General features: G+C 46.2%; 1 protein-coding gene across 1 annotated transcript in view; it reads left to right on the top strand.

Annotated features, from left to right (window-relative positions):
• Positions 1 to 18,320, top strand: part of LOC138516910 (matrix metalloproteinase-21-like) — a 270,395-nt gene that overhangs the window by 148,215 nt on the left and 103,860 nt on the right. The window contains exons 6-7 of the mRNA XM_069632367.1: positions 3,122 to 3,382; positions 10,299 to 10,471. Coding sequence (XP_069488468.1) covers positions 3,122 to 3,382; positions 10,299 to 10,471 — 434 coding nt within the window. The remainder of the gene's footprint in view (positions 1 to 3,121; positions 3,383 to 10,298; positions 10,472 to 18,320) is intronic.

Here is an 18,320-nt window from a genome sequence, read left to right as displayed (position 1 = left end):
GGCCATGCCTCTCCTATGTCGGCTTCTCAACACTGTCTCCCTTAGAGATATGTTTTATTTTTGAAGTCGATTGTATCAATTATAAATCTATCAGAGCAGGGAAAACGATATACCGAGCAGACAAGTGACGGGTGGTTTGCGGGACGTGTGTTACGCACAGGGCTGATCTACCAAGACTTGTAAATCAATGGCAATAGAAAAAGTATCAAAATCAGGGCTGTTCATACTCTGCTCCCCATACTCTGGAATTTGCTTCCAGTGGCCCCTCACCTTAGCCCGTCTCCTTTCCTTTCGAAAATTATTCAAAACGTTCCGGTTTGGCATTATCTTTTCTTTATCTTCCTTTACAATTTTTATTAAATATTGAAATAATTGTGCTAGGCCCTTATGGGTATTTTGCCCTGTCATCTTTAGTTGATGAACAAAATGCAAATACTTTCTAAAATGGTGTGCTAAACTATATGTTTGTACTTTCTTAGTTTGCAAAATACATAATAATATAAATAACCTCATCAAACAGCTACTTAACCACAGGTCACCCCTTTCTGCTGAAGGAGAATGTCCCCATAAACTGAATGAACTATATCCATGTCTCTGCTGCCTATCAGCCATGCCTCCTCTTCGTATCAGGCTGCCTCTTCTTCCTATAAGACATGTCTCTGCTTCGTATCAGCCATGTCTTTGCTTCGTATAAGCAATGCCCCTGCTTTATATCAGCCATGCTTCTGATTCATATCAGACATGCCTCTGCTTCATATCAGCCATGCTTCTGCTTCATATCAGCCATGCCTCTGCTTCATATCAGCCATGCCACTGCTTCATATCAGCGATGCTTCTGCTTCGTCTCAGCCATGCATCTGCTTCATATCAGCCATGCTTCTGCTTCGTCTCAGCCATGCCTCCGCTTCATATTAGCCATGCTTTTTGCTTTGCTTCAGCCATGCCTCTGCTTCATATCAGCCATGCTTCTGCTTCGTCTCAGCCATGCCTCTGCTTCGTATTAGCCATGCCTCTGCTTCGTATCAGCCATGCCTCGTCGTATCAGTCATGCCTCTGCTTCATATCAGCCATGCTTCTGCTTCGTCTCAGCCATGCCTCTGCTTCATATCAGCCATGCTTTTTGCTTCGCCTCAGCCATGCCTCTGCTTCATATCAGCCATGCCTCTGTTTCATACCAGCCATGCTTCTGCTACGTCTCAGCCATGCCTGTGCTTCATATCAGCCATGCCTCTGCTTCATAACAGCAATGCCTCTGCTTCGTATTAGCCATGCCTCGTCGTATCAGGCATGCCTCTGTTTCATATCAGCCATGTCTTTGCTTTGTTTAAGCGATGCCCGTGCTTCATATCAGCCATGCTTCTGATTCATATCAGCCATGCCTCTGCTTCATATTAGCTATTCCTCTGCTTCGTATCAGCCATGCCTCTACGTCGCATCAGCCATGCCTCTGCTTCATATCAGCCATGCCTCTGCTTCATACCAGCCATGCTTCTGCTTCGTCTCAGCCATGCCTCTGCTTCATATTAGCCATGCCTCTGCTTCGTATCAGCCATGCCTCCGCTTCATATCAGCCATGCCTCTGCTTCATATCAGCCATGCCTCTGCTTCATATCAGCCATGCCTCTGCTTCATATCAGCCATGCTTCTACTTCGTCTCAGCCATGCCTGTGCTTCATATCAGCCATGCCTCTGCTTCATAACAGCAATGCCTCTGCTTCGTATTAGCCATGCCTCTGCTTCGTATCAGCCATGCCTCGTCATATCAGGCATGCCTCTGCTTCATATCAGCCATGTCTTTGCTTTGTTTAAGCGATGCCCATGCTTCATATCAGCCATGCTTTTGATTCATATCAGCCATGCCTCTGCTTCATATTAGCCATCCCTCTGCTTCGTATCAGCCATGCCTCTACGTCACATCAGCCATGCCTCTGCTTCATATCAGCCATGCCTCTGCTTCATATCAGCCATGCTTCTGCTTCGTCTCAGCCATGCCTCTGCTTCATATTAGCCATGCCTCTGCTTCGTATCAGCCATGCCTCTGCTTCATATCAGCCATGCCTCCGCTTCATATCAGCCATGCCTCCGCTTCATATCAGCCATGCCTCTGCTTCATATCAGCCATGCTTCTACTTCGTCTCAGCCATGCCTGTGCTTCATATCAGCCATGCCTCTGCTTCAGAACATCAATGCCTCTGCTTCGTATTAGCCATGCCTCTGCTTCATATCAGCCATGCATCTGCTTCATATCAACCATGCCTCTGCTTCATATCAGCCATGCATCTGCTTCATATCAGCCATGCCTCTGCTTCATATCAGCCATGCCTTTGCTTCATATCAGCCATGCTTCTACTTCGTCTCAGCCATGCCTGTGCTTCATATCAGCCATGCCTCTGCTTCATAACATCAATGCCTCTGCTTCTTATTAGCCATGCCTCTGCTTCATATCAGCCATGCATCTGCTTCATATCAACCATGCCTCTGTTTCATATCAGCCATGCATCTGCTTCATATCAGCCATGCTTCTGCTTCGTCTCAGCCATGCCTCTGCTTCATATTAGCCATGCCTCTGCTTCGTATCAGCCATGCCTCTGCTTCATATCAGCCATGCCTCCGCTCCATATCAGCCATGCCTCTGCTTCATATCAGCCATGCCTCTGCTTCATATCAGCCATGCTTCTACTTCGTCTCAGCCATGCCTGTGCTTCATATCAGCCATGCCTCTGCTTCATAACATCAATGCCTCTGCTTCATATTAGCCATGCCTCTGCTTCATATCAGCCATGCATCTGCTTCATATCAACCATGCCTCTGCTTCATATCAGCCATGCATCTGCTTCATATCAGCCACGCCTCTGCTTCATATCAGCCATGCCTGTGCTTCGTATCAGCCATGTCTCTGCTTCATATCAACCATGTCTCTGCTTTATCCCTGGGATGCAGGATTTCATCAACTTCATGGGAAGACCCAAATGCTGTTGACCAATTTCTCATCCTCCTGTATTTACTGCACTGAAAGCACATGGCAAACATGACGTTTTGTGGCGTGTTCACGTTTTAAGAAAAATGGTACCTGTAAATTTGCCAAAATTAAAGATGTTTTCTCTTTCTCCACATGATTCAGGAAAGTGTGAGGGTCGCTTCAACACCGTGTTTGACTGGGTATGGCGAGAGAAGAAAGCCAATGGGGAGCTTGGGGACTACCACTTCAACACCTATTTCTTCCGCAACAGCTGGTACTGGATGTACGAGAACCGCAGTAACAGGACCCGCTACGGAGACCCCATCCAGCTGGCCGTGGGCTGGCATGGCATCCCCCACTCGGACATTGATGCCTTTGTGCACATCTGGACCTGGGACAAAGACTACACGCTCTTCTTCAAAGGTATCGTTTCATGAACTGAGCCTCTTAACATCGAGAAGCTACTACTGAGTGCCTGATGTATAAAGAAGACGCGGCTAATACAATGTTCATACATTTCTTAAAAATGTATATTATGGTTAGGCAAGTTTGAGAAAATAGCATTCTTTATCTATCTATATTGAAAATGTGGTTGTTTGTGGCATTGCAAAGCGTTTTTCCTTATACAATTCCACACTATTTCACCAATCTGAACCAAATTTGGCATAGTTACCAGTTAGGACCCTCCGGACAACACTGGCTTCATGACATTTAGACGCCCACCCCGTTCCTCGGATTTCAGAAAAAGTCCACATTTGTTTGTGGCTTGGTGAAGCATTATTCCTTACACAATTCCACACTGTTTAACCAATTTGAACCAAATGGTGCATATTTACCTGTTAGGGCCCTCCAGACATTACTGGCTACATGACATGTGGACACTCCACCACTTTCCCCAGATTTCAGCAGAAGTCAAAATTAGTTTGTAGCTTCGTGTCGCGTTGTTCCTTATACAATTCCACTCCGTTTCACCAATCTGTACCACATTTTGTTGCGTTAACAGTTAGGACCCTTTGGACATTACTGGCTAAATGACATTTGGACACCCCACCACTTTACCCAGATTTCAACACCTTCACATATGAGAGGGTTGCCTGAAATTGGCAAAACATCAATGTTGTCATAGAAGGACTGGAGCCAGTGTTTGCTTGTCCTTTGTGTCCAAAGTGGCTAGTGTCCAATCCTCTGTTCAATTGCGAGCTAAAGGGTAGCCCTTAGAGAGTTTGAAATGTGATCCCATGGTTATAGGAAAAAGTATCACCCTAGTTACTTTGCTCATCAACTGCTGCAGAGGATGGACATTATAATAATTATTAATTTATAATGCGCTTAATACCAGGAGTGGTTTCTAAGCACGGGATCAGGATTTGAATCTGTGTTGAGCTGCATTGTCTTGCTTCCAAGACAAACACGTTGCCCCTGAGCTATGCTTCCTCCCCAAGGACCAAATGTTTGTTGAGGCCTAAGTGGGCGGAACCGCAGTAGACCAGTATGATTGCTCCAACGCATGCATCGCCTTGAGTTTTTGGGGCATTTCAGGACAGAGGGCGATACTCCTCATTATGTGCAATTGGTAATGGGGTTCTTGGGAAGCTCAGTTAATTAGAGGGACAGTGGATAATTAGTAGCGCGACTGATACGTTTTGGAGGCGCTTCAGGTGAGGGTCTGTATGTAGTTGTGGTTGGTGCTCTGAAGCGAAGCACCCTAGGCTATGGCCTCCTATAGCGGATCATTTTGGTTTTCCCAACAGTAGGACAACAGTCATTGTGCATTGCCCCACCGTCTTGTCTTTGAAGAAAGTTGGTGATGTTTTTCTTTCTGATTCTTTGGGGGAGACCTTCAGAAGGACTGGGGAGTCATCAACATACATTTGGAAAGTGGTTGCAAAGCGTTCAATCAAGTCAGCCCGATTCAAAGGGCATTAACAGGTTCATGGGAAATAGAGCCCCGAGCAAGATGTCTGACATACGCATTCAAAGGGCATTAACAGGTTCATGGGAAAGAATAGAGCCCAGAGCAAGATGTCTGACCTACGCATTCAAAGAGCATTAAAAGGTTCATGGGAAACAGTAGAGCCCCGAGCAAGGTGTCTGACATGCACATTCAAAGGGCATTAACAGGAGCCTGCAGGTCCTTTGACTTGATGGCAATGAGAAACCATCAAGTTCTACCTGTGAAGCACTGTTTTGTATGAAGTCGGCAAACTGTCAAAGTGAAATACTGTATAAACCCATGCTGGAATTTTTGACTGGCTGCTGTGATTAAGCAATATTACCCAGCAGGGCGGGGGGAGGGCATTAATGGGCCAGGCAATGCCCTGTGCACGCTGGAAGCCTGAGCAAAGCTAGGGCTTCAACGATAGCCAGGGGCATTACCTGCACGGGTAATGCCCCCCGTGAGAGGGTAATATTGCTATTAGTACCATAATAGTGTTTTTTTTTTTTAAGTTGAGAGACATGTTCACCGTTTCTCAACTTAAAAGAAAACTACAAAATAAGCTTCCCGCCATGGATCAGGGAGAAGGAAACTACATGTAGCCCCTTCTCCCTTTCCATGGCAGTTAGTCGCGTGTCGGGGACGCGCCGAGAACACCACTGTTCAAGGGTCCGTCTTTGGGCAGCAGCGCAAGGTAAGTGGGCATGGGTTGCAGCGGGGCTCAATATGTGGAAAGTGGGGTGGGTAGGAATGGGGACACGTGGGCAAAGGGGAACACTTACCTAATTATCCGGTGGGGGAAGAGGGCAGCCTCCAACTTTGAGAGACGTAGAGCGGGGGCTTTACCAAGATCTGTGTGTAATCTGCCACCATTGGCCAGACATGCAGATTTCCGAGGTCAATACATTTAACACCATTGGGTTGGGGAATAATAACGTTTGTTGTGTATGGCTTTCACAGAAATCCAATAGTAAGTTAATGGTTTTCAAAAGCTGTATCCCCCACTTGCGATGACATGACACCAGAATATGGTAGCCATAGTCCAGTGTTGTGACATCATAGCAGGCAAATATGTCAGTGTGTCTACTTTCTCCTTGGGTCTTCTTAGAGCAGAAGGATTTGGAGAAGGCCCAGAGTGCGTTGCTGCGTAATGCAGCGCAGTTCACTAACTATGCAAATGCCGCGACAGAGGCATGGCTCTCATGCTGCACAGCACCAAGGTGCAGTACAGTCACCCTAAAACAGTAACAATGCAGGCGTCTGGATCCTGCCAAATTGAGGATCCATGCCAGGAGTGATGGGGTAGGGCAGCTGGGGGAGGTGTTCGGATGTGGCAGGATGCCAGGTTTAGTTTAGCTTTGGTATGAAAGGAGTGAGCAAACACAGGCCAGGTGAAGGAAAGATGGCAGCATGCAAGGGGTTATTTTTCTCTATGTGGCAGAGGAACCATGAGAGAGTCTAAGGAGGTGTTATGTGGAGGATTATGAGGGTATGGAGGCTGCGCCCATCAATAGTGTGTATGCTTTCCTTGCATCTCTCCCTGAAACAACCAGCAAACTGGTCCATGGGGAAAGCTCAGAGTGGGGTTGGAGACCACACAGCATTAAATTATTGAATGGCAAGTATCTACTGCAGAGTGTATTTTCGCCTCATGATTCTGCATGATATCATAGGCAAGTTTAGCTTCAAACGCTGTGTGACCCTAGGCACACATTGTGAATACTGTACAGCAGCAGCACCCTTGGGCGTTCTTATGCGCAGGATGGGGTTACCATAATAAATGATTTCAGACCCAAATAACTGGACAGACTCCAAGAATATGGCCAAATACTACTCTATTATCAATTCAATAAAGTAGGGAAACCTGGCAAACAACAAGTTGTAGCTCACACACTCTTGATTACATTTCGGTTACACAAAGGCTTTATACCTCGATGTACGTCACCTATGATGTCATCCATTGTGGAAAAAATAAAACCTATCAGACAGAGGGATTGGTTAGTGGAACATAACTTATAGTTACTATCATTGTAATTGGTTATATATAACATGCTTAATAGCCAGAGGTATCTAAGTGCGGACCCGGTATCAAACCTATGTTGCTCTGCGTCATCTTGCCTCCAAGGTGAACGCGCTGCCCCTGAGCTATCCTCCCAATGTTAGGAACATCATTAGCTGCCCCTCTTCTGGCAGGCATGCCTTGAACTTCCCTCTAACTACGTATGATACAGATTATAGCAGCATAACAGCAGCGGATTGGCCCCTGCAATAATGTATGTTCACCGTTGCATAGGCCCTAATGATTGGTTGGCATTCTCTCCCAATCTTGGACATTCGGCTCGATAGCAGCACGTAAGCAAAAGAACACCCATGTGTAGAGAACAACTTCAGTCCACTGCCCGGTCGCCCAATTAGTCTACCATCTCTCAACAGCCAAGCCTTCAGCCAAGGCTTCTTCTTTGTAGTTAACCTTGCTGGATGTTCTCTTCTCTGCAATTTTAAAGGGAGTTAAGGTACATTGTTATTTTCACCTGGAGCTTAAGAATTGGCCTTGTTTTCGGGTCTTGCACTACGTTTAAAGAGACCATGTTTTTGTCCACCTCGCCTGTCTATTTAGTGCTATTTGATTCAATTATTCTAGGTGACATGACTCTCTTCGGCCTCTGGAGACCTGGTTGCTCCCTCTCACATATGCTTTCTGCATCTTTAATTGTCAATACTTGGCATTCACAAATGTTCGCTCATTTACTTAATCTAGGAGAAATATGTCCTGAGTACATTGCTTATCCTCATTGACTCCCTTTGTACTCTGCAATTGCTTCTTGCTGTGGCATCCTTCATCTCTGGCCAACCGCTATCCTTTGTTTGTGCGCAAATCCCTTTTCCAGCGTCTGTCAGCTCTGCAAACCTGGTCTCTGTCCTTCAAGCTTCTCGCTTACTTTTATTCCAAGCCGACATCCATCTTTTCAAAATGACCACTTTACCTGTGTTATATTTTCTACAGCAGCAAGCCTCTATGTGGCTCATCTACCTTGCGTTTCTGCATATCTACATTGACTACTCATCTGGTTACTTATCTTCTGTGTATATATGGTTTCTTCTCACTTGTGTATGTAGGCTTACTCTTGTTTCTTTAATTGCATCTCCATTCTTTAAGTCTCCTCATCTCGTTTCTGTGTGTCATTGTATCTTCTCCTTATGACATCATTTTGCACCTGTCAGATTTCCTTCACAGCTCTTGTAGGTTCAGTGGTGTCTGCAAATCTCCTGCTACCACTTCAGTGCGTTCGAGGGTACATTCGATACGGTTGTCTGAGTGCATACTGTCTCTCGTAGACCCGATGCGGCATTGGAATGTTACCTGGTGTCATGAACAGTGTCTTCTTGTTGTTCATCCAGTATGTTGGGGGTTAGGGGGCGGGCTCTTTCAATGGCGTACACATCTGATCCTCTACAATACTTAAATAACCTCCAATCACTTATCAGTAATAACTATAATATCCTTTACATTAGTTTTACACTAGTATTAAGATGACATGAAAAAGAATGAACTTTACCCCTAACCCTTCTCTTCCTTCTGGATCTCCTTGTTTACTTTAATAGTTCCCATCATTATTAAAGTTGACATTTTCTCTTCTGCCTAAATTCTTGTATTCACGTTTGATCAAAGTTCAGCTTCTCAGCATCTGACAATATATATTTGTCTATAGAAAGGAATATCTTCATGTCTTTCCTTTTTTTCTCTAATCCTATTACCCCTAAAGTGCAAGACTTATCTGTCTGTCATTCGCTTTGCTTTTTACCGCCCGCTTTTTGTGCGATCTTCCCAAGGATTCTGTTATTTGAATGCATTCTGCCATTAATTGTGCCACCTGGACACCCTGTAACACTCACGTTGCTTATTTCTTACTGTGCACAATTGCATTGCCTAACAAATGGGCCTCATTACAAGTTTGGCGGTGCAAGAATAAGTCTGTGGTAATTGTAATGTGTCTGTAATTCCATTACTGCTGCATTACCGTCACATTACTGCTCTGCCCAGCTACGAGTTTGGAGGTTCGGTCGAGGGTAAAATCTCCAAATTAATTCTGACAATCCCCATGGGGACGGTAATGGTAAATCTGTTTGGCAGTATTCCTGTGGATTTTCTGCTGCAATACCGCAAAACTTGTAATGAGGCCCAAGTCTTTAATGACTACTCAGTTTTGCTTGTGTACATAAACCCCTATTTTTCCTTGTCTTCAAATCATGCAGATACTTTTTCTTATGTGTAATCTTTTTGCACCCCTGCCCCTCCTTCGGTGTTCCTTCTATTTTCATTAAGGCTTTGATTGTTTTCACTCTTCTGTTCATCTATTTGCTTCTCTAATTGTGTCTGTATGGTTGCATGGTATTTTTATTAGAGGTTTTTAAGCGCAAACTATAAACTGAAACTTTTGCATTGGATTACAGCCAGTGTTGCTTTGAGTTACTGGCTTAGTTGCAGCTGTAAATGCAGTACTGACATATTCAAATATCTTAAAGGGTGTGCCTTCAGCCACTTAATATGTATCTGGGCCTTGCACTGAACTCCTATTGAAAACAAGCATTGTAAAAGCCAACCGCTTCGGCTTGTTTAGATATTTGCTATATCAAGCACGGATGTCATATTCCAGCTTAACCACATTTTCCATCTATTGCCAATTTATGGCACCTAGGACCATTATGGCTGTGTCTGCCAAATGCACAGCGCATGCCTAGACACAAACACAATCTGTTAGATTTACCAATGCTCGCCAATCCCGCAGTTATGGACACACTTCCACCATTCACCTTTGATCACATCATTCTTTACTAAACCGTTATTATATCAAAATGTGTGCATGGAATCCCCTTTTGACATAAATCAAATTTAAATAATACAGGCTAGTACTGGCCTCAGGGCAAAATATCAAGTGCGAGTCCGTCATGTCAATCTGGACCAGATTTCAACAGCTTAGTGCCCTGTGCAACTGGTATTTCTGACCATCAGTCTAATGTATATTGAAATGTGTCAATGTTCACGAATGTTTTTTTTTAAATGCTCCCCCAGCTAAAATTCAGCCTGTGGTGCAAATTCACAAATCCCAATTTAGACGTTTTTTTGTATCCATAACTGTGTTTGTTCTTGTGCGATCCAGGATAAATATCTTCTCTTCCCAACTCAATTTCTGTTTTTCATTTCCTCTCTCCTACATAATAATACTCCCCTTTGGTTCTTTCCTCCCTTGGCACTGCCCCACTGGCCCTCTTCTTTACCCAGTTTGCTGGACCTTGACTCCCTACACCTCTTTCTGTTACATTTACTGTGTCCTTTCCTTTCATCCATACTCTCTTCCGCCTTGTGTTCCTACCGTGACCCCGGTCTCATTGTCTCACCCTCAGGCACCCAGTATTGGCGATACGACAGCGTGAACGACAAGGCGTACACGGAAGATCCACAGGGGAACCGTTACCCACGGCCAATCACAGAGGGCTTTCCCGGCGTCTTCAGCCCCATCGACACCGCCTACTACGACCGACGAGACCGCACCATCTACTTCTTCAGGGAAAATAACGTAAGAGCGCTTCTCAGTCTAAAATCTAAGAACGCCCTCATTAGGCGGCGTGGAAGTGTCTCTAAGAAATAGTCCAATCGGCACCTGCATACCTGTGTATAGAAGGAAATGACGGCAACAGTCAACCTTCTGGCAAATCTCAATTATTTAGTTTTTCATGTAGCTGTCAGCAAAAATGTCACAGTATTGTATCTGCCCAATTCTAATAAATCTGGTCATTTCTTTAAAGGGCCATTTGATAATGCACCAGCTTTTAAACTTGAATAAACACTTTGAGTCAAAAGGGTGACATATGAGTTTTAATCCAATTTTATATGCATGACTTCAAATGAAATGTCAAAACCTGAGTTTGTCCACTGTGGTGCCAGTGGGTCTTCAGGAGGTTTTATATACTTTTTAAAAAAAATTATTTTGTGTTTTTGCTTTTATTAAACCTTTCACAATTATCACAATTATCATTTTCACATACTCATATGTGTGTTTCATCTCTTTCATTTTACTTATGTACAATTACATCAATTTGCAAATTCATTTATAAAAGCAGTAAAAACAATTAGGTGACTAAAAATTTTTTTTGCTCTCAAAATGTTAGCTTACATTTTCAGATTGTCTAGGAATCTTATTGTAGCCACGTTCACAGACACATCATTTACTATTTCCTTCCACATTAGCTTTATATCAAAAATTCTAAATTGGCCAAACAATCTATGGAAATAGTCTTCACGCTTGTCCTCCTTTTATATGTTTGAAGTCAATGAGATATCAAATTGGATTAAAACTCCCAAATGAGCCTTTTAGAAAGTGTTTATTCAAGTTTGAAAGCTGGTGCATTATCAACTGACCCTTTGATGAAGGAATTACGGCACCTGAATAGCCTTAAGTTGCTGTAGGGATAGTCTGCTGCATCAGACCCACTCTCTGCAGCGTGCCGATAGCCATGGAGAGCCACCGAGTGCCTGCTATACGTCATCATGTTTTGGGACTCTTAGCTGAGGGTGTGGAGAGCTAGAGGAATGATGGGTGAGGAGAGACAGAGATAAGCCAGGGAGTCCGGTTTGGCTCTCAGGGTCAAGCAAGGGCAATTCCGGCAAAATAACAGATGCGTAAATCTTGGAATGGAATATTTTGTACACCTCGAAAGTGACATTTGATACATTGTTATAAATAGACGTGCTGTTCATATATATAGGACAGGGTTAATCCACTCACCACAACACAAAAACTATACCTGGACTCCTCCCTCTCTTATGCCACAACACAAAACCCATACCTGGACTCCTGCCTCTCTAATGCCACAACACAAGACCAAAACCTGGAATCCTGACTCTCTAATGCCACAACAAAAGAGCCACACCTGGAATCCTGACTCTCTAATGCCACAACACAAGACCCACACCTGGAATCCTGCCCCTCCAATGCCACAGCACAAGACCCACACCTGGAATCCTGACTCTCTAATGCCACAACAAAAGACCCACACCTGGAATCCTGACTATCTAATGCCACAACAGAATACCCACACCTGGAATCCTGACTCTCTAATGCCACAACAAAAGAGCCACACCTGGAATCCTGACTCTCTAATGCCACAACACAAGACCCACACCTGGAATCCTGCCCCTCCAATGCCACAGCACAAGACCCACACCTGGAATCCTGACTCTCTAATGCCACAACAGAAGACCCACACCTGGAATCCTGCCCCTCCAATGCCACAGCACAAGACCCACACCTGGAATCCTGACTCTCTAATGCCACAACAAAGACCCACACCTGGAATCCTGACTCTCTAATGCCACAACAAAGACCCACACCTGGTATCCTGACTCTCTAATGCCACAACAAAAGAGCCACACCTGGAATCCTGACTCTCTAATGCCACACAAAAGACCCAGACCTGGAATCCTGACTCTCTAATGCCACAGCACAAGACCAAAACCTGGAATCCTGACTCTCTAATGCCACAACAAAAGAGCCACACCTGGAATTCTGAATCTCTAATGCCACACCACAAGACCCACACCTGGAATCCTGACTCTCTAACGCCACAGCACAAGGCCCACAGCTGGAATCCTGCCTCTCAAATGCCACAGCACAAGACCCAGCCTGGAATCCTGACTCTCTAATGCCACAGCACAAGACCCATACCAGGAACCCTGACTCTCTAGTGCCACAACACAGTACCCACACCTGGAATCCTGCTTCTCTAACGCCACAGCACAAGACACACACCTGGAATCCTGCCTATATAATGCCACAACACAAGACCCAAACCTGGAATCCTGCTTCTCTAACGCCACAGCACAAGACCCACACCTGGAATCCTGACTCACTAATGCCACAGCACAAGACCCACACCTGGAATCAGGACTCTCTAATGCCACAGCACAAGGCCCACACCTGGAATCCTGACTCTCTAATGCCACAACTGAAGACCAAAACCTGGAATCTTGACTCTCTAAGGCCACAACATAAGAGCCACACCTGGAATTCTGGCGCTCTAATGCCACAGCACAAGACCCACACCTGGAATCCTGCCTATCTAATCAGGACTCTCTAATGCCACAGCACAAGACCCACACCTGGAATCCTGACTCTCTAATGCCACAGCACAAGACCCATACCTGGAATCCTGTCTCTCCAATGCCACAGCGCAAGACCCAAACCTGGAATCCTGCCTCTCTAATCAGGACTCTCTAATGCCACAGCACAAGACCAACACCTGGAATCCTGACTCTCTAATGCCACAGCACAAGACCCATACCTGGAATCCTGACTCTCTAATGCCACAGCACAAGACCCATACCTTGAATCCTGACTCTCTAATGCCACAGCACAAGACCCATACCATGTATCCTGCCTCTCTAATGCCACAGCACAAGACCCACACCTGGAATACTGACACTCTAAGGCCACAACATAAGAGCCACACCTGGAATTCTGGCGCTCTAATGCCACAACAAAAGACCCACACCTGGAATCCTGACTCCCTAATGCCGCAACACAAGACTCATACATGGAATCCTGCCTCTCTAATGCCACAACACAAGAACTATACCTGGAATCCTGCCTCTCTAATGCCACAGCACAAGACCCACACCTGGAATCCTGACTCACTAATGCCACAGCACAAGACCCACACCTGGAATCCTGACTCACTAATGCCACAGCACAAGACCCACACCTGGAATCAGGACTCTCTAATGCCACAGCACAAGACCAACACCTGGAATCCTGACTCTCTAATGCCACAACACAAGACCCATACCTTGAATCCTGACTCTCTAATGCCACAGGACAAGACCCATACCATGAATCCTGCCTCTCTAATGCCACAGCACAAGACCCACACCTCGAATCCTGACACTCTAATGCCACAGCACAAGACCCACACCTGGAATCAGGACTCTCTAATGCCACAGCACAAGGCCCACACCTGGAATCCTGACTCTCTAATGCCACAACTGAAGACCAAAACCTGGAATCTTGACTCTCTAAGGCCACAACATAAGAGCCACACCTGGAATTCTGGCGCTCTAATTCCACAACAAAAGACCCAAACCTGTAATCCTAAATCTCCAATGCCACAGCACAAGACCCACACCTGTAATCCTGCCTCTCTAATCAGGACTCTCTAATGCCACAGCACAAGACCAACACCTGGAATCCTGACTCTCTAATGCCACAGCACAAGACCCATACCTGGAATCCTGACTCTCTAATGCCGCAGCACAAGACCCATACCTGGAATCCTGTCTCTCCAATGCCACAGCGCAAGACCCAAACCTGGAATCCTGCCTCTCTAATCAGGACTCTCTAATGCCACTGCACAAGACCAACACCTGGAATCCTGACTCTCTAATGCCACAGCACAAGACCCATACCTGGAATCCTGACTCTCTAATGCCACAGCACAAGACCCAATCCTGGAATCCTGACTCTCTAATGCCACAGCACAAGACCCACACCTGGAATCCTGACTCTCTCACGCCACAACACAAGACCAAAACCTGGAATCCTGACTCTCTAAGGCCACAACGTAAGACCCAAACCTGGAATCCTGCCTCTCTAATCAGGACTCTCTAATGCCACAGCACAAGACCAACACCTGGAATCCTGACTCTCTAATGCCACAGGACAAGACCCATACCTGGAATCCTGACTCTCTAATGCCACAGCACAAGACCCAATCCTGGAATCCTGACTCTCTAATGCCACAGCACAAGACCCATACCATGAATCCTGACTCTCTAATGCCACAACACAAGACCCAAACCTGGAATCCTGACTCTCTAATGCCACAACACAAGACCCACACCTGGAATCCTGACTCTCTAATGCCACAACACAAGACCCACACCTGGAATCCTGTCTCTTTAATGCCACAGCACAAGACCCATACCATGAATCCTGCCTCTCTAATGCCACAGCACAAGACCCACACCTGGAATACTAACACTCTAATGCCACAACACAAGACCCAAACCAGGAACCCTGACTCTCGAATGCCACAGCACAAGACCCACACCTGGAATCCTGACCCTCTAATGCCACAGAACAAGACCCAAACCTGGAATCCTGACTCTCTAATGCCACAGCACAAGACCCATACCTTGAATCCTGACTCTCTAATGCCACAGCACAAGACCCATACCATGAATCCTGCCTCTCTAATGCCACAACACAAGACCCACACCTGGAATACTAACACTCTAATGCCACAACACAAGACCCACACCTGGAATCAGGACTCTCTAATGCCACAGCACAAGACCAACACCTGGAATCCTGCCTCTCTAATGCCACAACACAAGACCCACACCTGGAATCCTGACTCTCTAATGTCACAGCACAAGACCAACACCTCGAATCCTGACTCTCTTGTGCCACAACACAAGACCCACACCTGGAATCCTGACTCTCTCACGCCACAACACAAGACCGAAACCTGGAATCTTGACTCTCTAATGCCACAGCACATGACCCACACCTGGAATCCTGACTCTCTAATGCCCCAACACAAGACCCACACCTGGACTCCTGGCTCTCTAATGCCCCAACACAAGACCCAAATCTGGAATCCTGACTCTCTAATGCCACAGCACAAGACCCATACCTTGAATCCTGACTCTCTAATGCCACAGCACAAGACCCATACCATGAATCCTGCCTCTCTAATGCCACAGCACAAGACCCACACCTGGAATACTAACACTCTAATGCCACAACACAAGACCAAAACCTGGAATCCTGACTCTCTAATGTCACAGCACAAGACCCACACCTGGAATCCTGACTCTCTAAGGCCACAACACAAGACCCACACCTGGAATCCTGACTCTCTAAGGCCACAACACAAGACCCACAACTGGAATCCTGACTCTCTAAGGCCACAACACAAGACCCACACCTGGAATCCTGACTCTCTAAGGCCACAACTCAAGACCCACACCTGGAATCCTGACTCTTGAATGCCACAGCACATGACCCAAATCTGGAATCCTGCCTCTCTAATGCCACAACACAAGACCCAAACCTGGAATCCTGACTCTCTTGTGCCACAACACAAGACCCACACCTGGAATCCTGACTCTCTAACGCCACAACACAAGACCAAAACCTAGAATCTTGACTCTCTAATGCAACAACACAAGACCCAAACCTGGAATCCTGACTCTCTAATGCCACAGCAACCAACCCACACCTGGAATACTGAAACTCTAATGCCACAACACAACACCCACACCTGGAATCCTGACTCTCTAATTCCACAACAGAAGACCCAATCCTGGAATCCTGACTCTAGTGCCACAACACAAAACCCACACCTGGAATCCTGATTCTCTAATGCCACAGCACAAGACCCACACCTGGAATCCTGACTCTCCAATTCAACAACACAAGACCCAAACCTGGAATCCTGATTCTCTAATGCCACAACACAAGACCCACACCTGGAATCCTGATTCTCTAATGCCACAACACAAGACCCACACCTGGAATCCTGACTCTCTTGTGCCAAAACACAAGACCAGCACTTGGAATCCTGACTCTCTAACGCCACAACACAAGACCAAAACCTAGAATCTTGACTCTCTAATGCCACAGCACAAGACCCACACCTGGAATCCTGCCCCTCCAATGCCACAGCACAAGACCCAAACCTGGAATCCTGCCTCTCTAATGCCACAACACAAGACCCACACCTGGAATCCTGACTCTCCAATGCCCCAACAAAAAACCCACACCTGGAATCTTGACTCTCTAATGCAACAACACAAGACCCAAACCTGGAATCTTGACTCTCTAATGCCACAGCACAAGACCCACACCTGGAATCTTGACTCTCTAATGCAACAACACAAGACCCAAACCTGGAATCTTGACTCTCTAATGCCACAGCACAAGACCCACACCTGGAATCTTGACTCTCTAATGCAACAACACAAGACCCAAACCTGGAATGCTGACTCTCTAATGCCACAACACAAGGCCCAAAACTGGAATCCTGACTCGCTAGTGCCACAACACAAAACCCACACCTGGACTCCTGCCTCTCTAATACCCCAACACAAGACCCAATCCTGGAATCCTGACTCTAGTGCCACAACACAAAACCCATACCTGGACTCCTGCCTCTGTAATGCCACAATACAAGACCCACACCTGGAATCCTGACTCTCTAATGCCACAACACAAGACCCACACCTGGAATCCTGACTCTCTAATGCCACAACACAAGACCCACACCTGGAATCCTGACTCTCTAATGCCCCAACACAAGACCCACACCTGGAATCCTTGCCCTCTAATGCTACAACACAAGACCCACACCTCGAATCCTGCCTCTCTAATGCTACAACACAAGACCCACACCTGGAATCCTGACTCTCTAATTCCACAACAGAAGACCCAATCCAGGAATCCTGTCTCTCCAATGCCACAACACATGACCCAAATCTGGAATCCTGCCTCTCTAATGCCACAACACAGGACCCACACCTGGAATCCTGACTCTCTTGTGCCACAACACAAGACCCACACCTGGAATCCTGACTCTCTAATGCCACAGCACATGACCCAAATCTGGAATCCTGCCTCTCTAATGCCACAACACAAGACCCAAACCTGGAATCCTGACTCTCTAATGCCACAGCACAAGACCCACACCTGGAATCCTGACTCTCTTGTGCCACAACACAAGACCCACACCTGGAATCCTGACTCTCTAACGCCACAACACAAGACCAAAACCTAGAATCTTGACTCTCTAATGCAACAACACAAGACCCAAACCTGGAATCCTGACTCTCTAATGCCACAACACAACACCCACACCTGGAATCCTGACTCTCTAATTCCACAACAGAAGACCCAATCCTGGAATCCTGACTCTAGTGCCACAACACAAAACCCATACCTAGACTCCTGCCTCTGTAATGCCACAGCACAAGACCCACACCTGGAATCCTGACTCTCCAATGCCCCAACACAAGACACACACGTAGAATCCTGACTCTCTTGTGCCACAACACAAGACCCACACCTGGAATCCTGACTCTCTAACGCCACAACACAAGACCAAAACCTAGAATCTTGACTCTCTAATGCAACAACACAAGACCCAAACCTGGAATCCTGACTCTCTAATGCCACAACACAACACCCACACCTGGAATCCTGACTCTCTAATTCCACAACAGAAGACCCAATCCTGGAATCCTGACTCTAGTGCCACAACACAAAACCCATACCTAGACTCCTGCCTCTGTAATGCCACAGCACAAGACCCACACCTGGAATCCTGACTCTCCAATGCCCCAACACAAGACACACACGTAGAATCCTG

This window comes from Ambystoma mexicanum, chromosome 6q, assembly GCF_040938575.1.
Source record: "Ambystoma mexicanum isolate Mex_15411 chromosome 6q, UKY_AmexF1_1, whole genome shotgun sequence".
Classification (NCBI taxonomy): domain Eukaryota; kingdom Metazoa; phylum Chordata; class Amphibia; order Caudata; family Ambystomatidae; genus Ambystoma; species Ambystoma mexicanum.
The sequence above is the reverse complement of the archived record's forward strand: the minus strand, read 5'-3'. Positions and strand labels throughout refer to the sequence as shown.